The following is a 27,545-nucleotide window of genomic DNA, read 5'->3' as shown; positions in this document are numbered from 1 at the left end:
ACAAACAAATACAGAGAGACATTCTCAGAGTATCAAGGTTTCCCTGCTTATTTTCTGGAAGAAAAAAAAAATATAAATTACAAAACACACCATCAACAACAAAAAACACCACCACCACCAACATCCCCCCCAAAAAAAAAAATCCACATACAAAACAAAACAAACAAGCAAACACACACACAGAAAAAAGCTACCAGCAGTTCTTCTGACCCTCTTCAATGCTATAACCTTGTCATGTTAGGACGTTCCTTATCTATACCGCGGCTTGACTGCCTATCCAGCTTGATTCCTCTAATAGCTATTTCTAATATAACTCATAAGCAGTGGATGCATTTTAAAACTAACACATAGAATTATGCTTTATTTCTCCTAAATAACACGAAATTTTACATTCAACAAACCACGTGTACAGATTTGAGTATCTGTATGCATACAAAGAAAAACAAGCAAACCTTAAAGTTTAAACAGATCTGTATGGGAAAGTCAGAATAGTCACAGAAGTGGAATACATTGCATTTTAGTAAGTGTACAACTACAGAGGTATCTAATGAACAGCTGAAGCATAATGTATTAAATCAGTCAAAATTTTGTCAGGAAATGATACTGACATGTTCAATGTAAACCAAAACATAGCTGCTACAAATATGACTCCCATATAAAAAGGCATTTTCAAATTCTAGTTCATTTCAGACAAATTTCAGCCTATTTGCAAAGCTTATATTCCCTCAAGTTTTAAATCTTGCACATGTTCAGTATTTGTGTGGGTTTGCCTGTAGTACTCTATCACTGTTATGAGCAAAAATGCTCCTAGGAAAGACTTGTAATGTTTCTTTCCCCTGTCTCTACATTGCCTTATTGTCTGGAGCTGTTTTACTTTAATTTAGCTCATTTCTTACAGCATTTTCTCCAGAATTTAGAAAGCAGTATCTGGGAAACCAAACCAAACCAAACCAAACAAACTTTACATTGCATGCAATTCTCTGAGTACAGTTTTCAGACAAGAAGAAAGGTGGAAAAACACCATAAAGCTGTGGAAGCAAATCTACAGATGCTTGTGCTATTGCTATCCATATCTATGGGGAACAAGCCAAACCTGAGCTCAGTAGAATATTTACTAGGAGTAAATTCCACTAAAGACAATTTAAACTATTAAACTACATTGATTTAAACTGTTAAACTATTAACTACATTGATTATGTCACTGTTTCCTTCAAACATGAAGAGATTTATAATTTGATTCAAAGACGTTAGTAAACTAAAAGGCACCATGTCAAAAAGTTTCTGTGAACTATGCAGAAGCAAAGATTTTAATAATCAATTTCATTACCAAAAATCACATGTATGTCAACCTCAAAGCGCTGAAGCTCACCAATACTTCTTCTATATCTAGTTAAGTTAAACAAGTCCTTTATCTAATGCTAGAAAACAGAATTCTCAAAAAAAAAAAAAAAAAAAAAAAATCAATTGTAAGCAGGTAGCAATTGGTAAAAGTTTAATTTCCTCTCATAGCACTGCTATTCTTATGACTGCTCTGATACCTAGATGGAACTGATAAAACAGACAAAATTAATAATTTCTATATCACATATACAGTGGTCATGGTAAATGTCCTTCTCTTTTGGGTGTCACTTGCAAGTTTCTTTGGGATAAGGGCACTCAGAAAATAAACTCTAACAAAGTTTTTCCTGAAAGGAGTCTAGTATTTGAACTTCAGAAAACATTGCATTTTCTGCTCTGAATGAAATAAGTAGCAAGCAAACACTACCACATACATTTACAAAGCTAGTATGTTCCAGTAAATACCACAGTTGCATATCCACAACTACAGAGGAAGTTCAACTACCATTGTGACAACTGATGGCTAAGAAAAAGTAAGTTTGCCTTACCAAAGCTGAAAAACTCAGCTTAGCTATTTGCTCTTAAAAGACTAATTTTTCTATCAGCCTACGCATACATTAGCTTTAATGACCATACATAACTTCTCCTTAAAAAAAAAAAAAAAAAAAAAAAAAAAGGATTATCTAGTAAAACTGTGGTCATATTATTCTGTGAAATACGCAGAGAAACCTTTCTAGACCTTTCGCACAAGACACCTTTCTACATTCCTTCACCTTACCATAGTAAAAATGAGATGAAAAAAAATTAAATTATACCTTAAGCATAGTAAGTAAGACTCTATTTGTATGTCATGAAAGCATGCTAAATCCTCTGAAGAAATTAAATCCCAAAACAGGGCCAGCCAAACCCTGCAATACAACAAAATTCCTAATACAAGCTTTCCTTTTCGATAAGTTAGCCACAGACAGAGAGAAACCTTCAATTGAATCTTCTTATATCCATGTTTTTTGTTTGATTGATTGTTTTTCCATCTTTCTTTTTATATAAACCTTCAGTTTGCAAAATACTCTAGACTAATGTAAGCGCACTTGATTAGAAATATGTTATCCAGGCAATATCCTTGATATTTCGAAGGTCAGCTTTAAAGAAAACAAAACCTGCTAGAAGACAATTACCACATTGTGAATACTCTATTGGATCTTATATTCTGAGAAATTCATTTTCAATTGGTAGACCTATGTCTGGCATTTTATAGTTTTATGATTTTATCACATTGAAATTTAAATAAAAAAAAAGAATTTCCACATGCACTGAGTCAAAACACACACCTGAAAAAAAATATAAAATTATATATAAAACTAGATATAAAAACTATAATAATTACACTATTGGAAAACAAAACAAAACAAAACAAAACAAAAAACAAACACATGGGTTATATTCACACAGTGAATCTCTAGGTCTTCTAAAGACTGGGGGTTAGAACTAGATGATCTTTAAGGTCCCCTTCAACCCAATCCATTCTACAATTCTATGACTCCAAGAAAAAAAGCATTGCTCACATTAAGTCATGTTTGCCACTGACAACTAAGACTTTTGTCAGCATCTGTGGTTACCATCAAAGGGTCCAGATCAGCAGAGATACAGCCACAATCAGAACAAAACCTAACAGAATGTAATGTCAGCTATGATCAGCGGAAGCATGAATTCATTTAGCAATTGATACAGATATCAAAACAGGATCAAATTTACTACCACATTCAAAATCTGTATTTTCATATGCACTGCTTTATTCACCTTCCATTTATGATCAACCAGCATCCATTCTGCATTTGCTAAACTTTCAGCAAGGATCTTTCTATTTTCTCCTGCACCATCAAACAGTTGGATACCTTCTTGAGAACTGTGCAAGAAACCTTTTCAATATTACCACTCTCAAAGCTAGAATTTAGAACTTAGTAAAAGTTAGAACTTTTACTATCATTAGAATTCTGACAGCAATTGAGATACTCATGTTCCTAAGTTCACGTGTACCACATGTACCAGAAGCATGTCCTTGCTTCTTTACACTTTGTGCTTTCACATCTGTCAGCTGCATGAATTTGTATCCTGACTTACTCAATGTACACTCTTGAAAGTGGGGATTGATTTTAAAAAAGATAAAACTTTTAAAACTTTTTAAACAAGAGAAAACGGGCTCCTGAACAGAATTCATGAATAATGTTTAAAAAACAGTACTATAAAAATACTAAGAATATGTTATAATCATTAGGCTAGAGAATTAAATTAGTGCAATTAAAATAAATAATCTCTACTGAAACCTACTCTTGAAAATCAAAACATGTTCTGACATTCACTTTAACGTGTTTGCTCTAAGTCACTATCAACTAAAATAATGTTTCTAAAACTAAAACAAACACATGTATAAGCATTTATATTTCAAAAATGTTAAATTGAAAATATCACAATGTGATATAAATTACTACTGCTTGCTTTACATTTAAACATAATTATAACTTTAGCTAAACTGCAAACACGTAATGTTTACACAATTAAACAAAGGTTAAACATACCAATAAAGCAATTACAATTCTCACCAGATATGACTAGAGATTAGATTTTAAACAGGCTTCTTTTAAAAGTGACTTACTGAATCTTCCCACATAAAAATAGCATGTTACATTGATAATTTGACCAAATCTTCTAGGTTGCATTAAATTGCAAAGAAGTTCTTTCACTTTGTATTGCATGCAAACTGAAAAACAGACAATATTTTCAAGATTGTTTTAGAATATTCCACACTCATTTGGTTTATCATGAACATACAAATGTAGTTGCAAAATAGAACAGTACTAGTTGTGATTTTAATTCAATTTTATTTATTTTTATTACATGAGCGACTATAATGACAAACATATTAGACAACTTTTCAACTGTGCAAAAATTTCATTCCCATAAATAAATATATGCTTAGAGAGAGAGAGCACTAAGACAAAGATAAAAACAAAACTATTTTCCAGGATACATTGAAGACTGTACTGTCAGAAATGTCATGACCTATCAGGAACCCTTAAAGCCACTAAAACAAATCAAAGCAAAGCAAAACAATCCCTATCCACCCCAACCCCTCTCACCCTCTTCCCTGACTGCTAAACCTACAGATTCACATTATGGATACAAGTGCAAGCCAGATAGCATAATACTTTGTTAACCTCAGAAGTAAGCATAATGTTTCATGCATTTATAAATCATCATAAGTCATTGGTCAAGACTCTGAAAGAGAATCTTCCTTTGCAGGGACTATCCTTTTTCCTTAGCCTGGGAACTGCAAAGAAGATGAGTATTAGAAAAGCAAGCAAAAACTTAACACCTGGAAAATGGGGAAAGCACTGGCCTAAGAAAATAGCAAGTTACATTGGCAGATCCTAATAATATGTTTATTAGGGTAGCTCAGGAGCATGACTGTCCTGTGCCATTGACCAGATGGAGGAAAAGGCAGTAAATGAAGAACAATGGATCCCACGCACCATGCTGAGGACTGCCCACGGCCAGCCCTGCATCCACGTTGAGGATCTGTCCATGGTACTGCAGAAAGGCTCCTGGTTCAGGACCAGGGTGGGGAAAGGCCTTGACATGGTTACAACTCTCCCCATTTTGAGTCTCAATTAAGTTTGTTGTTTGCACTATCACAATGCTAAATGGCCAGCTGCAGATTCCAAATCCATGTTCAAACATGCAGGTGTTAACACCTAGCTGACAGAATACCCTGAAACAACCAAGTAAAAAGAGCTAGCATCCACGGATGTTTCTGCTCAGAACAGAATGAATCTCTTCTTGCCAAGAATTCCTGAAAGTGAGAAAGTAGATCTATAGAGAGAAAAAGTCCTAATTAATTTGATACTTAGAGGGCAGTTTCTGATTGTGAAGTGTCTTCATCCTTTATGTTGCTCTTTAGACAAATTAAATCAAATTTCCATGCCATGATGGCCTATTCCATTACTGCATGATATTAAATGCCCCATTCAAGTCCCTAATGGCTATTGCATAATGGTAATATAGCTTTTCTAGTCATTATGTGAATGTTTGGAGTTGGTCATGATACAATTATAATTCATTTTTACGTGAGTATATAACAATTTTCATAGACTTCTGGTTAAAACTGTTGAGAGATTCCTTCAACGTCAGGAAGCTGTGGATGGGACAGGCAAGCAAAGGGTCAGGCATGATCAGAAGAGAAAGAATACAGCAATCAAGGCTGAAGTGTAATCACTTTAAGTGCAGATATCTAAAGAAGGAAATGCCAGCAAAACAGCCTTATGGGGAAAGCTCCTGTGCCCTTTCTGGGGAACCTGCACACCTGGCTGCCTCTCTGAAATGACTGTATACTAACGCACACAGCACGGGGAACAAACAGGGTGAATCACTGAAGTCTGTGTAATTATTACATGAGTACAACCTCACTGGGATGATAGAAGCATGGTGGGATAGCTCATGTGACTGGGGTGCTATGGTGAATGGATACACACTCTTTAGGAAAGATAGGCTATTAAGGCAAGGAGGAGAAGTTGCCCTTTAATGGGGACAGGTCAGTAGCCAGTCAAGAGCTCACCGGTCAAGATCACCAGACAAAACTACATTGGTGACGCTAGTATTGCATCCACAGGACCTGGTTCTCAAGCACCTTGATAGGATGACACAGCAGAACGCAAGAAACGTAAAAAAATTCTGAGGTGCAGTGACAACTTCCTGACACAGGTGATCAAGGAAACGTGGATGGCTAGGCCTGACTACAAACAGAAGAAATTAAATGTGAAAGAGGCAGCTTTGGCTGCAGCAATGATGAAAGGTTGGAATTAAAGGTCCTTAGAGGTGGCAGCAAGGTAAAAAGCAACACCACAGACTGGATTTCAGACAGCAGATTGACCTCTTCAGAGATCAGCTTGGAAAAATCCCACAAGATACAGCCCTTACTATTAAAGAATCCCGTTCTCCAAGCTCAGAAAAGGTTCATCCCCACATGCAGGAAATCAAAGGCATCAGGAGGCCTGCATTGATGAACAAGCTGCTCCTGACTAAACTCACACATAAAAAGGAAGTATGTAAGAGGTGGAAGCAGGGGAGCTGACCCAGGGGACTGTAGAGTTGCTGTCCAGCTGTGTAGTGACAGAGCTGGGAAGACCAAGGCCCACTTGATGTTGAATCTGGCTAGCAATGTGAAGGGCAACAAGAAAGGTTTCTAAAAACACTGAGAAAACATGGACTCACAACTAAATGTGACAGGGTCCCTGATGACAAAACAAAACACAAAAGGCAAAGGTACTCAAAGCCTTCTTTGCCTCAGCATTTACTGGAAAGATCAGTCTTCAGAAATCCCATGTCCCTGAGACCAGTGGGCATGTCTCAAGCAAAAAATGACTTAGCCTCAGTAGAGGACACTTAAACAAACTGGACACGTGTTAGTTTGTGGAACCTAGTAGGTACCCATGAACACTGCGGGAGCTACTTTTTGCCTGTACAGGGCCACTCTAGGTCATCTCTGAACAGCCATGACAACCCAGTCACACTCCTAAGAACTGGAAGAGAATAGATTTAACTCCTATCTTCAAGGAAGAGAATGAAGGAAGATCCGCTGACAGATCCAGGAAACGATGATTGTGAATTGTTAGCATGCACTTTCAGAAGGAAAATCATGTTTAAGTAGCCTGGTGCTTTTCTGCAATGAGGTGACCTGCTTGGAGGATGACAGGGGAGCAGATATTGTTGACCTCCACTTTAGTATGGCTGACATTGCCTCCCCAACATCCTCACAGACAAGTTTTAAGCGTAGCTTCGGTAAGTGCACAGTACAGAGGATTAAAAGCTGACTGATTACCTGGGTCCAAAGTATTGTGGGGAATGGCGTAAGTCCCATTGGAAGCAAGCCACTAGGGGTTTACCTCAGAGGCTGATACTGAAGCCAGCTCTTTCTTTTAAGCACTGTCTTCTACCTTCACTAATGAGCTGAATGACAGGAACCATGGGAACCTATTGCATTCTCAGCAAGTTCTCTTTTAACACAAATCCAGGCTGATAAATCAACTGAGTGTGCTGTCTTTCAGATTGACCCAGACAGAGAATTTCATTATGTTCAACCAAGGGAAATAAAAAGGCACTGGTATAAAGGCACTGGTAAGGCCAAAGGCTGAGTAATGTGTCCAGTTCAGGGCTCTGCAGTATATGAAAGTTATGGGCTTACTGGAGCAATTCCAGAAAAGAGTCAAGAAGATAATTAAGGAATTGGAGCATCTTTGACATGAGAGCGTTTAGTCTGGAGTAGAGAGGCTTGTGTGTAGAAGACACTTAATAATACATATACTTATCGGAACAACACAAAGAACAGAGAGCCAGACTTGTCTCACTAGTGTCTACTGGCAGGACAAGAGGTAATGGGCACAAATGAAAGTACTTGAAGTCCCCTCTGAACATTTATTTAAATTTTATTTTTTTAAAGCAGTGATTGCCTAGACAGGTTGTCAAGTCTCTACCCAGATATTCAAAACCCAACTGGACATAGGCCTGGGTTGATCTCTCTCACTGATCCCGCTCCAACAGGGGAGTTGGACTAGATCAGCTCAGAGTCCTTTTTACCCTTAATGAGTCCCCCAAACGTATACATATATTTTAACACTATTCCTTTTAAATTTTTATTTTCAGAAGGTTGAACATTATGAAAATTATGAATGTTGCTCATCACTTTCCTAGATTTTTTTTAACTGAAGTTTATTCTTCCTCTCTTATGTGAAATTACTTCCCTCACTGAGAATAAAAAATTAAGTTTTGAGATGTTCCTAAGGATCACCTCCTAGAAAGCAAATCAAAAGACTCTGTGTTTCCAGGTCTGCATGTTTATTAGAAAAAAGTATAGTGTTACAAGTACTGAAGATGTTTGTGTTTTTTTGGTGTGGGAAAACGAACAAAACCCTTGAGATTCAAGTCAGTCCATTCTTCACATCCAAAATATATTTATTTCATTCTAATTATGAAATTATCAAATCCAAGATATAACTTTTAATACATCTGTTTAAGGTTTATTTTTTTTAAGTAGCTAACGTTTTAACAAATTTTATCTGTCTTATCCCTGTCCCTTGTTGCAATTTAGATCCATTTCCTCTAGTCCACCTGACATGTATCACTAGGCTTCCCAAACCATCTCAGCAGCCCTGTAGAGCCCCTCAGAGATCTCCTCTAGTTTATCTTTTGTTTTTGTGTGCACAGGTGTCTGAGGTGGTGGATCTAGTATTCTTAATGCAGTCTAATGAGTACTCAATATGGGGGTAAACATCTGCCAACCTTCTGATTCCACTGTTTTTCGTATAGCTCCAATTTTTTTCCATATAGGCCAAATATTGTTAGCCTTCATTACAGCAAGGACTCACTGCTTGCTCATCATGTTCACCTTGCTATCTACCAAGACCCACAAGTTCTTCTCAGCAAAGCTGCTTCCCAGTCAGTGCAGTTTTAACCTTCATAGCAGCAAGAGGCTCTGCCTTCCCAGGTTTTGGAGGACTCTGCATTTACCCTTGTTAAACTACGTAAGGCTCATTGTGAGCTCCTGCCTGCTCAGGTCCCTCTGACTTGCAGGACTATACTTGAGTACTTCCACCACTCTGCCAATTTGCTTTCTGTGAACTTGATGGTAGTGCACACCCTTGCCTCTGCCAGGCTATTGCTGAAGACAGAATACAGTACAGGTCCCATAACAGACTCTGGTAGTTCTCCCTTTCTGAGTAGTGTATAAACATTAAGCACTACTCTGAGTCTGGTTATTATTATTATTATTTTTAATCCCATGTAGTTGCCTACCTAACAAGATTACATCATCCTAATCTGGACAGAGTATTGTGGGACACATAGTTGAAAGACTTGCTAAAACTAAAGTAAATTATTTGTCCCCCCCCTCGGACAAGTGCTACTTGTTTTACTGTTGAAGGCAGTGAGGCTCATAAGGTATGATTTGCTTGTGTGTGTGGGGGGGGATCCATCCTGGCTCCAAACAATCTTCAAATGGCGAGCACTTCAAAGAGGACCATGCTAGAGTTTTCCCATAGATTCAAGTGAGGTTGACTGGCCTGTAGCTCTATCTTGGCATTCTCAACCTTTGTCCTCTTCCAGTCATAAAGAGCCTCCCCTGACCTCAGTGAGTTTTCAGACTCACTAGAGAGCAGCATTACTACAACAGCACAGTACCCTTTGCACCCCTGGATACAACCCATCTGGTTCCATGGACCTAGGACAAACTCTTGCAAGTAATCGTTGACTCAGTCATCATCCATTGCTGGTGGCTCCTCTCCCTGAATGTTCTCACTAGGCAGAGCAGCCAGAGAACTTGCAGGTAGAGACTGAGGCAATTGTTACTGGGTCATCTGTCATACTCACAAACACATGCTTCCTTATTTAGCCTTCTACTGCCAATGCAGTAGTAAACGCTCTTTGTGTTGCTCTTGAGATCTCTTCTAAGTGTTCTTCTAAGTATCAACTGTAGATAAGGTTTGGTTCTTGTAACACCATCCTTGTATATTCTGAATTCCTCATTTACAACAGTTTCAGGAATACAACTCAAGTCTGGTCTACTAAATTCCAGTGTCCATTTTCTGCTACTCTTTCATCTATTACATCAGTATCTTAATAACCACTATTTCATGGTCAGTATAGCCAAAGCTACCATTAAGCATCTCATCCCCAGTACATTTCAATGAACAGCACATCCTACTGTGCATCACCTTGCTGGCTCCATCCTGTACCTGTATCAAGAAGTTATCCCTGCCACCATCCAGAAATCCTCTGACTGCTTGCATTTTACTGTATTGTCCTGCCAGCAGGTATCAGGAAGTTTTAAGTCCTCCATGAACACTGGTGCCTTGTTACTCAGAGACTTTTAAAGAAGGCTTTGTCCTTTTCATCACCTTGAATGGGTGAATTACCACTACGTCATCCTTTCTGACCCCTCATCCTGACCAACAAGATCTCTCTCACTGTTGCCATCCTGCTGAAGAGTTCCCTGTATCTAAACTTCTTTAGATCACTGCAACCTCATCTCATTTTCCTTGTTGTTCCTGACAAGCTTGCATCCATTTATTTCTCATTCCAGTCACGTTAGTTGTCCCATCACATCTCACAGATGCAGAACTAATTGTTCCTGTTTTTTTTTTTTTTTTTCTCCAGGCTGTATACATTTGCATACATACACTTGATATGAGTATACCTCTTTTATCAGTCCCAAGATCCTCCTTATTCCCACCACCCTATACCTTCTGCTTTCCACGCACATACTAAGCCTCCCCTTAACAAGGGGGTTTATAAGTCTCCCTCATTACCTAAAGCTCTACTCACCAGGATTCAGTCTGTTGGCATAGATGCTCTTATTCCACTTGAGGATGAAAGGCTTTTAGGAACAGATGGGAATCCAAATACGAGACCCACAGTATCAAAAGCCAAATCCCTGTCAACACCAGCTGTGCAGCTAACCAGGTTTTGATACACAGAATTTGCCTGCTTCTTTCATTTAGGAGGATTTGTCCTCCAAAGCCTTCCCCTTTCACCAGCAGGACTGAGAAGCTCCTACCAACAGCTGTGTTAATTAAAAAACATCTTATATGGGAGATGACGAGCTGCACTGAAGTCATGAGGAGGAGAGGAAGGAGTGAGATATGAATTCACCCTTTCAGAAGTTTTGTTATCTACAAGAAATATGCCATCTATGTCTGTGCAAAGAACTTTCAGGTAAGTTCTTCAGCAATCAGAATTCTTAGAATACCCGTCGATACCACATGAAAGCTATTTGGAAAAACAACTTCAAGTAAATCTTGTTAGTATTCCACTTATCAGAATAACAATGTCTTCTAAGATTAACCACCAGTAATCAAAAGACATTACATTAAAACAAACGAAATTTGAAGTTATTTTCTGTAGAGAACTATATCACAATAATATAAAAACATAAGTAAAGTACAAACTATAGACTGAAATTCCAAATCTAAGCAAGAAATGTTTAGTATCAGAGCTACATTATTATTATGTCATACCTAATGAGGTATGACAACATCAACTATGACATGTTAATTATCACTACACATAGTGAAATGGATAGAGAAATAACAGTAATATACTTTGTGAGTGTTAAAAAAGTTGCAACCACCAGTAACTTTTTTGGACTAGCTGTACATAAGACATTTTTTGAAGCATCCAGAACAGAGTGCAAGGCTTGTTTCACTGCTCTGTAATGTGTTTGAATTCTGTATCTCTGCAAAGACTAGAAAAATGATTAGGTATGACTTCAAAACCAGGAATTAAATATAAATGAAAAGTGTTGAAAAATTAGAATTAATTCTAATTAGAATTAATTAGAAAATCTAGAGATAGCATAAAACCTTTCTACAGACATCATACTACATTCCAAGAACAAAAACATGCCAGACATGAGTAAAAGGAGACTAGGCAAAGAAATGATAAATGGATATATCCTACAACAAAACAGAGGCGGTGTTCTAAATGGGGAAAATAAACTTTCAATATAGAAGATTAAACAGAAAACCAAGTATTCAAAAAGGAGGTCTACCTCAAAACAGAATTCTTTTTAAGGAGCAGGAGGCCTTGCAGAACACCCCAAAGAACTAAAAGAAAATCGATATATAACATTGACATTTTAGAACCCTTTCTATTACTTTCCATTATAGTTACTCAGGTAAAGACCTCAAATTAATTAAATATTCACTTGGTAAGAGGTATAAAACCTACAGAATTAACCATTTTTTTTTCTGATATTTTTGTATCATTCTGATGATTTAAACAAAAAGACATCTCTTGGTATTGAGAGATGTTCTTAATAAATCCCAATTTTCAAGGGCTGAATTCAGAAAAGTAAAAGCTGATTTTCACAAAACTACAGAACAGCTGAGTTTGGAAGGGACCTCTGGAGATTACACTGCCTGAGCAGGATACACCCTGTAAATCCAATTCAAATCTATTTGGAGGTGCCACATACACAGACCTGTACATAGGACCATGTGTATTCCATGACTGTGTGCTCATAAGCCCATTTGCAGTATGCAAAGCAGCCGTTTCCCAAATATTTCTATCGATGACATCAAGTACAAATTGCATATGTCTCAGGCATCCTACAGTTACAAATTAAATTTCAGTTCCAATGCAGATACGGGACAGATAAAAATTATTAATATGTGGTTAAGTCTTCTGTACAACGATGTCTTTCTCATTTTCAGTCTCACTTCTCTTTGGTAATGTTCTCTAATCCATGTCTGTTTCTCAAAACATGAACTAATGATGACAGACTGTAAAGGACACTTCCTTTAGGTTGTGATTAAGACATGAATAAAAGTAACACATAAATACACACATCAACAGATACAGTAAAAACAAATATTCATGGTATGTTCTACCATAAGTGTTCTATGTTCTCCAAAGCATTACCACAAAGACAGTCTTGATACTTCCTGTCCTGGTGCCAACAGCTCCATGAAATCTTTTTCAGAAGCCATCAAAAAAATCAGTAAGTCAAATGTTAGACTATTTTCTACAAAACTGGTTGTTTCAAACAGAGCCTTTTTAACAAAATAGCAGAAAGGGAGGAGACATGGCTGTGACTGTATCTGAATCATCTCCAAGAACTCTGTCTGTCATTACTGTCTTAAGGTTGTTCTTAGGTAGTGCACAAATAATTCGTCACTAACATATAATCAGTTACTCACTAATACATATCCATAAAACTTTTATGATAGAGTACACCTTCATTACATTAGCATTAGTTAAATATTTTAATGAACAACTAATTACAACTTTAGATTAAGAACATTAAAAACAGTAAGACTGACTTTTTATTTTGCAAATTACCATAACAAGAAAGTAAAGTGAGCATGCTCCTCCCAAGCTTATCAGTATTAGCAGATTTATCTTGTACTTTTACTTTTAAATGAGAGGATTTACCGTTAACTGACAGGAATGGTTTAGGTAACACATAACAGAGTATTATTTACCAAATATTCCTTGATATGTTACAGAAATGATAGGTTACAGAAATGATAGGGCTCAGATACCCTTACCTTCTGCAAACTAGTTGACCGGCTGTATAGACAAACTATCAACTTGTAAAAGAAGCCTAAGTTCTTATCTGGGAAGAAAATTCACTGAAATAGGGTTCCATTTGGAAAATTGACTTAAATTCACCACCTACAGTATTTATCAAATGTGACTTCAGCCCCCAAACTCTATCCAGAGGACAGAAAGAGGTCAGTACTACAGGGAACACCCACAGTACTTGCTCTGTTACCATCTTCAAATTTGAAGCATAACTAACAGCTTATTCAGACTGAAAAAAAGCTATCCTGTAGAGATCCAACCAACACAAGCAGAATTTTTAGCCATCACTCGAAATGGGTACTTTGTTTTGCCAAAAAAAATCCTATTTTACTAAACTGGAAAAATTCTGAAAGAACCCCTACCTACAGACAACACTTTTAAATAACTATCAATAGACATTTGACTTTAATGTAAACTGATAACTGGATAGTTCTGATTATAGAAGGCCATGAACTCCATTTCTGTGATTCACCAAATGTTATACAACTATTAAATGTATTGCAATGAAAACACTAATCTCTCTATTCTGTCCTCTTAAATCTCTTCTCCCTTGCGAAGTTAATGATTAATAATTCAGTATCTACTCAATTTCTTCTTGTTTCACATTTTTTCCCCACTTTGTCTCAAAACATGTCAAAATGTCCTCTCTGGGGACATAGTCACGGCACCAAGCCTGTCAGAGTTTAAGAAGCCTTTGGACTGTGCTCTTAGTCATATGGTCTGAATTTTTGGGTAGACCTGGGGGGTGCCAGAAGTTGGACTCGACCCTTATGGGTCCCTTCCGACCCATATTCTATGATTCTATATGCCTGCTCTAATTAGCACAAGAAGATGGTAATACACTGAGATTGCCCATAAAACAACTCCTGTTACTTTAAAACTAAAAAACATCCACAAAACAATTTTCACCTACTCTTATCATATACCATGCCTTTCTTATTTCTCCAGTACTACATGTGACTATTTTTAAGCAAAATATTGAATTGCACCTTATCATAAGTTTGCATTTCTTCCAGTTAACCACATACTGCATCATATCTTCCTACAGATGCAATGTTTCTCCCTTCTTATAATAAAAATACTCTAAATAGTCTACTTCTCTTTAAGAAATATACTCACAGACTAATGACACTACTCACTGAGTAAATTTGGGGCATGCCATGATTAAACCAATCATTTAATAAGCAAAGTTTCACTTCAGTTCCAGTTGCATTTTAAAATCAGTTTTTGCATGTAAGCCTTCCTTAGAATGTTTCTATCTTCTGCATGGATGAAGGTGGCAGACTGGATCCAATTGCCTTCAGTTCTTTAGTGCCAGAAAAGGATAATGTTAATGGCATGAGGAAAGCTAGTTGGAGGAGGAAGGTTACAGTGAATTCTTCAAGGAGATTGTTCATAAAGATTGATCATCTTTTAATCTCTAAAAAAGCAATCATACAGCTTACTGGAAGTTATATCATAAAAGTTTCTGCAGAAAACAGTGTACCCAAGAGTCACACATGAATTTTTAAAATCAAACAGGAAACCCAAACAAAGGAAAGATACTCTGTTGAGTTCAGCCACATGAAAATACAAGTAATTCCCACCCCCACAGATCCACATTTTACTTGTCATAAGCTACCAAAATTTTATTCTTTAAAGATCCAGTTAGCCAGTTCAGACTTACTCAGATTGTCAGAGATAACTAACATTCAGTGAGACATAGAATTTTCCAAACTTTCAAGTTACTGAAAACAGACACTTCAGCTTTGAGTGGAATCAAAATATATAAATAGATATAAAAATAACTAAAAAAATATAAATACAAATAAAAACATTCTGATCAGGTAGAATCACATAATACATGAAATCCTGTAGTTATCTTCAGCAGTCTTACGAAATGTAGAAATTACAACTCATAGCTAAGTTTGCACATTTTAAAAAACATACACTGGAATTCCATGATTCAGACAGCTGTGGGATTTAAGTATCACATTAATTTTAATCTGGTGATGACTAGTAGACAGAAAGATACTTTATATTAAATGTAAAGATTTTGAGTTGGTCAAACAATTCTTACCCCAGCAGAATTTTAGCATGAACCTCTTTGTTAGTCCTTGAGATTTCTCTCAAAGAGGTAATTTCTGCATCAAACCAAAATCCTCTTTCTTCTGGAGTTTCAACATTGTAGTTAACCATCACCACATCACCCACTTTTAGTTCACTCCACTTCAGAATGGTTCTTGCTCGGGGTCGAAGATTACTGGTGTCCATTTCTACTATGCCATTCTCCGGGTACCTTGAAAAGCAAAGCCAAAAACAGTAATGATTATTACTCCTGTAACAGTAAGTTACAAGTCATAGGCAACATTTTTCAAGAGTATAATTTTTAAGATGTCTTTGACTTACAAAACACATAGCATTAAAAAAATCAGACCTACTATCCTTCTGAAAATTTTATTTTGATCTGAAGAGTCCAGCTGTTTGATTAATCTCAGATGGATACAGCAGCATCCACAAGTTGTATAATAAAATTAAAAAAAATGTAAGAACTGGTTGTTGGATTTTTTTTTCCACATTTGTAATGCAATCAATTTCAAATTTTAGCACAGACATAGACCAATTTTGTTGATTTCACTGAGAGCTTCTTCCTTAAACCAACAACAAAAAAGCAGTAACCATTATTTTAATGTTTTTCAGCATGGCACATTTGTGATTTAGGCCTGTTCTTAAGCATTTGTTACATTTCCACTATATTCATTATATTTCGGACTAATCTTTTTAACAGTTTGACCTTACAAACACAGCATATTGAATTCATGTGGTAGATACAGTCCAAATCCATGTTCAGTGAACCACAGGTTTAAAAAAAAAAAAAGGCTAACTACAAAATCAAATAAGGGAGAAAGAACTCAGACTTCCTCTCAGACAGATGATCTAATAAGTGGAAAATGTTTCTCCCTTTTAATTATGAAAGAAAAACCTGGAAAGGCAAATGTAGGATCAGTCCTTTTGACAACTTCTTTTGAGAAAATGCAGTGAGGAATGCAACAGTATAAGAAATAATGGAAGAGGAAAATGCTTCACTAAAACATAATTAAGAAATGTTGGTTTGTTTTTTCACTGAAGACAGTTTTTTTAAAAAAAAAAAAAAAAAAAACAACACTATAGTATTTTACACATTATTACCCCCAAAATTGTTAGGGTTTATAAGATACGGCATACAGCAGCACTGGAAGAAGGTGGCAATCGCAGCACACATACAAAATTAAACAGTAGTAAGTAATATCTGAAGAAATCCAATTCCTTTCCAAGTTCAGATTCATTTACCAGAATTAAGATAGCTGTTAAATATTGCTATCTTAAAAACAAACATGAAATACATAGCAAAAAAAAAAAAAGACTGAGATATTAACTTTTTGGTCTAACAACACAGCCTTCTTAGGTCCTGCGTATAAGGTAATTCTTCAGCTACAGTAGTGCTTGTAGAGTTTTCAGATGTGCTGTAAATACAGCACAATACAGACATGAAAAACATTGCTAGCAGAAAATACCTAGCCTGCTACAAAAAGATTAAGACTCAGATGTTAAACTAAAATAGTGAAGTTCCCTTCTAATACTTCTTGTAAGCAAAGAATCATCCATTACTAAACTTGCCCTAGATGAGGTCACAGTACAAGTCCCAGAGAAAAAGAAAGCAAGTTGAGTCCTTACAGACAAGGGCTATGCAAAGTATTCATTCTTTTAACAAAGATTACTGAGAACAATATCTTACATTTCCATCATGTAATGATGATTATTTAAACAAGAGTACTCATGCTTTATAGTTTTATATGCCTTTATAAAAGAGTACTGTTAAATCATAATGGCAAAATTCTACCCTTGCTAATATAAGTATGGCTCTTGTTACTTTCCAGCATGCCTATCTGTAATGAACAAGACCATTTCAAAGTCTTGGGAAAATTGCATGTTCTAACTACATAAACAAAATGTACTTAGCAGCATGAGGCTCTGGCAAACTACAGTCTGAAGGTTGTCCCTGCCTCCACAATTGAATGAAACCCCACTGATGCAAATGGATGCATTATACACAAGTTCATTTTTGTACTAAATCTAAGTCTGCTAAAACAGAAATGGGCTAGAGAGAAGGCTGTGGACAAGCACAGTGGATGTGCAGGATGGGAGGGCCAGACAAGACCTGGTGTTCCATCTCTGAGCCTTTTCTTTGCCCTCTACTGTGCAGATATCTGACATGCGGCTTACATTTGTTGGAAGACTTATCAGCTTCTTTTGTTTAAAGAAACATGAACCACAGCAGTTCAACATTGGCTTGAGATAAACCAAGGGCCAAGAAGACATCATATCTGTCCTTAACTATTACTTACATTAATTAATGCCTAATTAATACCTGATTTATCCATAATCAAGTTAAATCCAGAAAGTGTTTACTTCCCAGTATATACAGGGGCAGGTGCTTATGAGAGCCACTATCATGTGTGAACAGTCTCATATTAACTTTTTTTAAACAATTTTGTTTCCAATTCAAAAGCATGAACTACATAGCCAACACAGGTATTTGTCCTGTAGTTTTCCCTTAAAAGAACCATTCTACAGTGATAGTGTTCATAATTATTGCAATAACTGTAATATAATAAAACAATGCAGAAAGCAACTGTAATGAGGTCACATCCGTTTTATTGAAGGGCCTGAATAATGGCAGAACATCATAGTTCAACAGGCTACTGAAATCTTACGACTAAGATTGGGAAACTGGTTAGTTCCAGTCATTTTACAATAAACCTTTCCTGAAGTTTGAAGAAGGCAGTAAGTATAACACAGTGAACAAAGAATCAGTTTACTTGAACTCAGAAATGAAAGTGTGCCTTAAGCATCCGGAAACTAAAGAAAGAAAAATTACATATTGTTTATATACACACAAAAATAATCAGGTGAGAAGTTATGAGATCCGTGGTGTTTAAAAATTAGTATACATTAGAAATTCCAAAGTCACTACCCAAAAAATAATCAAAACAAGTGTAACTTGCAACAATTTTGAAATCTTTTTTTAGAGCAGGAGATATGATCTGAAAAAAAAAAAAATCTCTGAAAAAAAAAAAAAAATATGTTGAGTTCTCTTCTTCTTGGGAAGACCTTTGGACAAATAACTTTTAATCATCAAGAATTATTTTGTGCCAAATTCAACTTTGTCTCATCTTTTCACCCCTAAACAACTCAGAATAGAAACCTTCCTACTATATGTCTGAGGAGCCTCAAAGATTTTCATTGTTAACAGCGACTCCAACTCTGCTCTGGTGAAAGAGCCCAAAGAAAGATTGCTAAGCTTAAGAAACCTCCTGAAGTCTCCTCTTATAGGTAGAAACCTATTGCTCTCCAAAGAAAGAAGAGAAAGGCAGCCTTCCATAAGTGAACTTCACTTGTCAGAAACTTAAGCTCACAAACATTCCTTTTGAAGAAAAGACAGTTAATAAACTGTCAAGATTGTCCTTGTCAGAATTCACATTTCTTTTGCATCAGGTTCCATACACAAACTGTTTTGGTGCTGTGCTTTCACACACTGAAATGCTGATGAATTTTGATAAATGCCAACATATTTAAACATTCATATTTGTTAACTATTCATGTTTGTCCATAACTGATACCCCAAACAGAACAGATGAATCAGCATTTGTCACAAGCCTTTGAGTTAGGCTCAAAAATCACACATTTTCAGTCATACTAAATACGTTAAGCACAGTAATAATAGTCCTCATTACACTAAGTAAAATGAAAATACTTTCACAGTAAACTTGTGACCTCAAATGTATTTAATGTCACAATTTACCTAAGTATGGAAAAAAACACTCACAATAAAAAATGCCACTCACTCCACACTCATTTTCCAGAAGTTTAACAAATTATTTGTATAAATCACACAACATTAAAACTTAACCTCTTACAAATGCAAGAGTAGTATGTAACTACATCACAAATGGGAACACAGAGATAAACCAGAAGACAATGAACAAATACAGTGTTATAACAAGCCTCAAGAATGAGGTGAAAGACCCTTTCCAGCCAACTGTAATACAGAACTACTGTTAGACGTGTTTACTGAAGGTGTTTTCTTATTTATTGCATTACTTATAAAATCCTGTGATAACTCTCCAAAGAAAACAAAGCAGCTTCACAGTAGTGTTCTGATTAGACTAGTGTAAGTTTGGTACAGTTGAAATGATGATTTGACACAATTCAACCTTCAATTATAGACATTTTCTTGTTTTTACGTATTCTTCATTACACTTAGCACCTAACATTTAAAAAAGCAGACACTGTTAACAGGAAGTATTATTGTAACAGTTCAATGAATACTTCCCATAAGAAGTCTCATGTTCACTGTCAAGCCACATTTCCCTGTAATACTTTTAACTGCAAACACTAATAGTAGCATAGCACGATTTACCTATGATTTCCTAACTTTGTATACGGTTTCCATAGCAGAGAACTATCACTGTAATAAAAATCCCAGCATTTCTTGGTCAGTATCTGCTTGTTCCTAAAACACTGCACTACTGAGAAACATTAACTCTACATCAGAATATGCACAAGTCTTTTCAGTCTACCAAGAACTTACTTTCAACACAATTATTAAGTATTCTATTTGAAGTATGAATAGAATGAAACAGAAGGCATCTGAGAAATACACTGCGTGCAAGGGGAGGTATGGAGGCATTCTGTCATTCCTTCACAGAAAAGGAAGCAGACTTCTGTTTGTGGCACGTGCATTAAACCTGCTCAAAGCAGTGCTTCCCTCCCTTGCTCCACCCCTACTAAGCAGCCACCAGACGAATTTATGCGAACGGATCAGTTAGATCTACAGAACTGTTCACTTAGTGGTTCATTTTTTTAAAATGTATCAGGAAGCAAGAACACTGCAGCCATACAGTTACCAAATTCAGCACAACTGAACTATCATGTGTACATAGCTGGAAAATAACGTATGAGGAATAAGAAGTTACTATCTCTAATAGCAGTGGCCTGTAATCCTTGATTGATGTCTGTCTCCAATAATCAAGTATAAACAAATTGTAGGGTAGAAACCCATTATATTAAATCCCTGCCTACTACCTTTATTTGCACATTTCACATTAAAAAAAATCTAAAATATATCTGTTAGGCAAGTCTCAACTTCAAACCATTTCTTGAAGAAGAAATGGAAATGTGTTCTCTTGATGATCTCTTCAGCTAAGGAGACACTTTCCAGGAAAAAGGGTTGTGGTTTCCCTTGAGAAGGCAGTACTTAAAGAAGCACGTCACTTCTTACATTTACCTTCTCATTTTCTCAAAATATCCTGTGCTCTCCAAAAAATCCAAAGTCATAATTTTGAGAATGAAAGTTTAAGCAGCCATAGTTTACACATCTCAACCTGTCTTGTATGTTGCTTATGCAGCATACAGAATGACTAGAATTCCTGACCTTTATGATAATAAATCACTATCTTGTTTTTCTTAACTTATCTATGCACATGCTTTTGACACGATTCTGAAGAGGTTACGGGTAGTCTGGACTACAAAAGACAAATGACACTTGCCTGATAAAGGCAAGACAGTTTTGATAAGGATAATGACTGCAGCAAACCAGAACTTTCAGCGTGCTAGCCTATCACAATCTTTCAAATAAAATGGCTTATACCTTTATCTCATCTTCTCCCTTTATAAAAAGCATGATCACTAACACCTTTGGCCTTCATTGGGAACTGTTACTTCTTACAGCATTTTCCATGACAACTTAATGTCTGCAACCCTGATTAGTTCTGAACTAATAAAACAGACAAAATAAAAAGGCTTTAAATAAGAAATAAATAAAGCTTAATTCCCCTTGTACTTGAAAGACGTTCTCCTCTTGCACTTAACTTTTCAAAGTTCTTTTAACACAGAAAACATTAATTCCTGTTATTATTTTACTTGGGCAGGTTGAGATGTATGGAATAAAACAGTTAAAATATTTCCGGTAGGACTACCCCCACCTTTTTTTCATTCTCAACTGTTTTTTTCATTTTAGACCATTTCCCAAACTTCCAAATTAGAAGTTTGTTACCCAGGTTTGTATTTTTACATACATTTCAGCCACCATGACATACCTATGCTCATAACATGACTCAAACACTTCATAAATAAGCTTATAATTGTTAAGACAATCTTAGCAGAAACAAGAGTTAAAACATCTTAGTATTGACTTGGCAGGTCAAGGCATTTTAGTAGTATTTAACTACAAGCCTTCCACCTCAAAATGGAAGCTACTACTCACAGACTGATACAACTGTGTAAGTTCAATTTACATTTAGTAGCACCAGAGTCCAACAGGTGTCCCAGATCACTGAGATCAGTCCCTTATTACATGCTACCCCATACACTAACCTTTTCCTGGACTCCATTTATGATGAGTGTCTAAAATTACTGGTGTTTTCCACAGTTCATTTTTACGACATTTTACACAGTTTATGGAAGACGAACAGCCTCATAAGGGACAAGTACTGACTAAAGCTTATTTATAAATACATAGTAACACATTCCTGTGTGCCATATATGCCTTTACCTTCAAAGCAGGCTATAATCTCCTTAGTGTGTAATGAATATTTTTTTAAGTGTTTCTACAAAGCCATTGAATTCATTTTTCAGGACCTAATTAGTAATACTGTTTAATAAAAGTAGATAGCACATTAACACAAACTGTTTGTTTAGATACAAAAATATCAACAACTTAAGGACAGAACCCATAAAACGGAGGTCTTCCTAGAAACTAAGGAATATCCTGTTACTAATTCTTCATGCTGAAGAATAAAATGAGGGTATTGACCAGTAATTTTGTTTCTTAGAAATATATTTCTCACTCTGTAAACAAAATAGCTACCAGCATGTCTATAATAGGCACAGATTTGCATATATTTTCCTCTTCCCAGTCTTTTGCCTTTATGGTTCCAGAAGCATGTGTGAACAGACCACTAGTGCAAGCTACATAGCTGAGCTCACTACAGGAAACTGCAGGTGTCAGCATTCCCAGAGCGCAAGCAAGGGTGTCACCCTAGCAGCGCTGCATTCATGACAATGGCTACTTTGTCAGCCTACCCGCAATAAAATTCACTACAGTTCATTGTTTTGGCTGCTAAAAACTGCTGTTCATTCTACTCAGCTTCAAAACCCCCAACAGCATACAGGCTCCAGAATAGATGAATAATGGACCTGCACTTGGAAAACTTACCTCAGAGAAGCCAGCTGCTCTTCAGTAACGCTAACTACCTGCACCTCTGTCTACGTGCACAGCCAGCAAATCTCCATATTCAGTTTACACAGAGTGGATTTCTGAGTTTTGTTAATGTAGGATCACATACACGGACAGCCTAGTTTGTACACAGACATAATAGCCACTACTCACAACATCATGTTGCACAGATGTCAAGAATGGAGGCATTCTTTAAATGATGTCAAAATTCAAAGTATATTGCAACTTTAACTCTGCCTTATTAGTCTCAGGCAGATTGTCGAACTGCCAGCATCCATTGCAACTATTCCTGAGGTTGCTGTAACCTTTTATCTTTTAGCTAATGATACAAATAGCTACAGGTCGTAAAAGAAACCTGATTTAAAAAAAAAAAAAAAAGTGGAAACCCAAATGCAAGCTGCCATTCTTGCTGTAGAGAGGCTCTGAAGGTTAACACCAGCTATCATCTTTCTACTCCATTAATGATAAGGATCCCTCAGAGATTGCAGCATTCTCTCCAGACCCTGAAGAAACATTTAGTGTAGTAAAGTGCAGTGAGAAGAGTCTGAAAAAACTGTGGAAAGACAGTGTACTAAAGTGACAGCAAGGACTGGCTAACATGAATAAGTTTACCCTCAAAAATCCATCATACAAACAAAGCTATGAACAAAAGAACTTCTCTTTGGAGAGGAACACTGTTGGATAAGAATAACCCTGATTTACTTACCCACTTCAGTTCGTGTTAAAATCTTCCCATAACCAACAAAAAAAATTGCGCACTAAAGTCTATTTTCACAAAACAAAACCTTTAAGAACTGGAAAAATAAAATCTACTTTTTATGAATCTACAGCTGGAAGTACTATAAATTCTGTGTACACTGATCCAGGAATTTGATAAAAGCTTTAGGAATCCTCAGAAACAGTAACTGCCATCTGGCTACCTAAGTTGCCTTAACCAGACTGGGCACGCAACTCGCTGGTTGTGAAGCATCCTGCTTCACAACGCTTTTCAGGCAGGCTCTTTACAGCACCAAAGACAAGATAAAAGTATCCAACAAACATGCCAGACAGATCAGATGCAGACTGTACTGCAGTTTCTTGGGCTGAGAAGCAAAGAAGCTTCAGACTACCTCCAGTTCTCAAGCAACTCAGAGGAGAGTCCTTTGAGAATTCCTCTGAGTTCTTTAAGGACATCATTCCACAGTATTGAACATGCTAACAATTCATCCCGTTTGCTAAACTACCTAGTACCCTAAAATAACTAACCACAAAAAACACACTTAATGACACATAATGCAAACATTAGTGCAAGTTATAACTTAAACCTCTGACTGATGTAAAACCTGAGAAGGTTATCATCCAAACATGGGTGCACTGAAAAAAAGTTACCTACACTTAATCCATACTTAATCATTTATGTACAGGCATGCATACGGGCATTTGTCAGGCTGCAAACATCTCTAGCCTTCCTGTGAATAGCATTGAGCACCACCTTAAATGGAAGGCCTTTATTCCAAATAACTTACACAGGAAAAACAGGAGAAGGAAGGAAAAGAGCTTCTGTTTGTCAATCAACAATTCTTTCCCCTACTTCATTAAATAGGTAACCGTCAAGACACTAACACTTGCAGAGTGAGAACCGTCTCCCTGACAGTAAGTAGACCAACCAGTGCTGCACAAGCAATAAATATGAAGTGGAGCAAGTTTAAGAGGAAAGTTTTTATACGACAGCAATGTAAGATGTCTTTATTGTGCCACACTAAGCAACTGAGTGTTCTGTTCTTTATACAGTGTTTCTTAAGCAGGCAAAGAAGCTATGGTGGAGACTAGGTAGAGACTATAGTTCTCAGTTATCTTCAGGATCCAACCTTATGCTGGATTCCTCATGAGTCCTTGCAAATAAGGATTCAGATTTATTCTGTTCAGAACAGGTTCCCATCTTCATCTGTACTAGAAGACAGTTGCTTGGGGCAGAATGAAATGGAGGATAGTGTATAAAAACTGATAGCACACCTTGACCTTAGAAGTCTTTAATGGCTGTTTGTGATAGTGACACAAAAGTAAAACAGAAATAACAATGAATAAAAAGGCAGGAGGGGAAAAAGAGAACATTGGTAGAAATTATTAAAGAGCAATTTTATTGCTCTTTACAGATACCTTAAAGGAGGCTGTAGCGAGGTGGGGGTTGGCCTGTTCTCCCACGTGCCTGGTGACAGGACGAGGGGGAATGGGCTTAAGTTGAGCCAGGGGAGTTTTAGGTTAGATGTTAGGAAGAACTTCTTTACAGAAAGGGTTGTGAGGCATTGGAACAGGCTGCCCAGGGAAGTGGTGGAGTCACCATCCCTGGAAGTCTTCAAAAGACGCTTAGATGTAGAGCTTAGGGATATGGTTTAGTGGAGGGCTGTTAGCGTTAGGTTGGAGGTTGGACTCGATGACCTTGAGGTCTCTTCCAACCTAGAAAATTCTGTGATTCTGTGATTCTGTGAAATAGGAACACCTGTAAGCAACACAACATCCAGGTAGAATGTTGCTTTCAGAAACTGACTGCAGAAGATGGACCATAAGTTAATAGCACTATTTCCACAGCTGCATGCCAAGAAAGTTGGTAACAAAGGAAGGCAGACTCAAGTTCTGTGTTGATGAATGCTCTTTATGTCACTGGTGAAAACAGTGCTCTTAAAGCATGGCGTACCTTTTAAATCTCTCACAATAAATAAGAATATGTAATACATCAGTAGCATTCACAACTGGGAAACCTGTTTTGCCATAAGACAGTTGTCCTTTTGAAAGTTACGTGTTCTGGATAAGGGCTTGGGGTATTTTCTCTTCATTGCAGTCTGTTTATTTTCCTGGAAAAGTTTTCTACTGTTTTCCCCCTCACATTCACTCTTATTAAGAAGGAAATGGAGTGAAGAAAGGAACAAACGAAAACCTTTCCCTCAAGAGGAGGTATACTCTTGTGAAATTGTTTAAGCCAGAAGATTAAAAGAAATAGGTTTAAGCAAACCTGGAACTGAAAAGTCCTACACAGGACTCATGATACATAAATCTAGCAGTACCAGCTAAGATGAGCTTTCTCACTTAAGGAAGGCACAAGTCCTGCTTCAGCCTTTAAGAAAAGCTGTTCTCAGGAGTGACCTAAAAGTTACCTTGTTGAAAAAGAATTAACGATTCGTTGTATTCTTCACTTGATGGGACTGCCAAGTATCTCTGGCTAGAAGACCAAAGCCAGAAGTAACCTCAAATCTGTTAAGTTCTAAAAATCTAACTTCTTCAAGGATCAAGCGTGGAATATACTGGCAGACAATACAGATGCAGACTTCCTGATGCACAGGACTAAGTAGAATTAATGGCTAAGGCAGCATTAACCCTTACTGAAAGGGGTAGGAAGAGTAAACACATCACAATATCCTGGCATATTTAGGCATTTAGGCTGTAAAAAAAAATCTTATTTTTGTTCTTTCAGATTTTTCTCACTGCTCTCAAGAACTTGAAAGTGTGCTTCAATATAATTTACTACAGTGATTTAGACTAAGCATGAACTTTCCTGACAGGCACAGTTCAAGAGAGAATGATTGAGGTGAAGCTTCACTTTTGAATAAAGTTCTCAGCCACAGAGTTCTTAGATAAATGTGTCAAACAATGCATTAAGTCAGTCCTAACCCTCTGAATCCAGTGTGAATACTAATGACACAGCCAAGGGAAGAAAGGAAAAAACAGTTTCAGGCCTCCATCCATGTTAAAACACATGGGATCTGTGTGTTTCAGAGAGAGCAAGGTGAGCCAGGTCTGCACTAGAGGACTTTGCTACAAGAGCTGTGCACATAGTAACAGAAAGCCTGGTCCTGATGGGGTTGCACACACTTCCAGCATCTTTCTTACACAAGCATTGCTATAAGCATTACAGGTTCAAAAAAAAAAAAAAAAAAAGAAGAAAAAAACACTGAAGGATAGTGTTTGAGGTGTTTTGTTTTTTTTTTCCTTTTCAGATTAAATCTGCCACAACACATGGCATAGTAAAGTGTATTTGCTGTTTATCACCATAAGGTCTCACTTCAGAGTCAAGGAACTGCAGTAGACCAATTTAATGCTCTACAGCTGACCTGTCCCACAGCTGCAGCCTCCTTTTTGGTGAGATTGTCTTCCAAATTGGAAGGATAAAACAAGCAGAGAACAAGACTCAAACATCAGCAGAGAAAAGTTAAGAAACTGACAACACATCTCCACCTGTGACATATAGTCCTCCGATGTATTCAAGTAATTTTTATGACTTTACAGACTCAAGGCTTATGCTTTCCCCTTCCCAGACATTTTTATTCTGTTTCAGATGAATGCAAGTGCTTTCACCTCTTGCAGGAGTATAAATATTGTGGGCAAGGCGTAGTTGAAATTACCCCACCTAAGAGAATCATTTTATTCAGGAGATAAAAGGGAAGATGTCTTTATTTACAGTGGTGTATTTTGAAGAAGCTCAGAAAATGCCAAGTTAAGCAGCAAAATGCACAGCCTGAACCTAAAAAACAAAACATCCAGAAACAGGTAGCTATGCAGAAGAATAAATGAGTAATAAAGTATGAGCCTCAAAGAATACAAGAAGTTAAATTATATGAGACAAGTTCTGGAGCACAGAGGAATTGTGTGGTAAAGCACATTATGCTCTCCCTTTTTATCCATAAGGAACATACTGGCAGCAGAATAGCTGCATAGAGAGGTAAACACTAATGGATGCAAATAAAGTGCTGCGATTGCCCTAATAACTGCCATTTGAATATTCATGTTAATTACCACTAAAAGAAGCGAGACCTTTTAACATTTTTAACCAAATGTCAGTAACATTCAT

At 36.8% G+C, this 27,545-nt stretch overlaps 1 protein-coding gene and 1 long non-coding RNA gene across 8 annotated transcripts in view; one reads left to right on the top strand and one right to left on the bottom strand.

Annotated features, from left to right (window-relative positions):
- The window catches only part of UHRF2 (ubiquitin like with PHD and ring finger domains 2), an 85,590-nt gene that overhangs the window by 34,512 nt on the left and 23,533 nt on the right, over positions 1-27,545 (bottom strand). For all 7 annotated transcript variants that reach the window (XM_084505425.1, XM_084505420.1, XM_084505421.1 and 4 more), the window contains one exon: positions 15,530-15,748. In XM_084505425.1, coding sequence (XP_084361551.1) covers positions 15,530-15,748 — 219 coding nt within the window. The remainder of the gene's footprint in view (positions 1-15,529; positions 15,749-27,545) is intronic.
- Positions 18,138-25,740, top strand: LOC311427836. Its single transcript, XR_014687588.1, has 2 exons — positions 18,138-24,819; positions 25,197-25,740. It is a non-coding gene; the product is annotated as an uncharacterized lncRNA (long non-coding RNA).

This window comes from Aythya ferina, assembly GCF_964211825.1.
Source record: "Aythya ferina genome assembly, chromosome: Z".
Lineage (NCBI taxonomy): Eukaryota > Metazoa > Chordata > Aves > Anseriformes > Anatidae > Aythya > Aythya ferina.
Note: the sequence above shows the minus strand (reverse complement) of the source record. Positions and strands in the feature narration are given on the sequence as shown.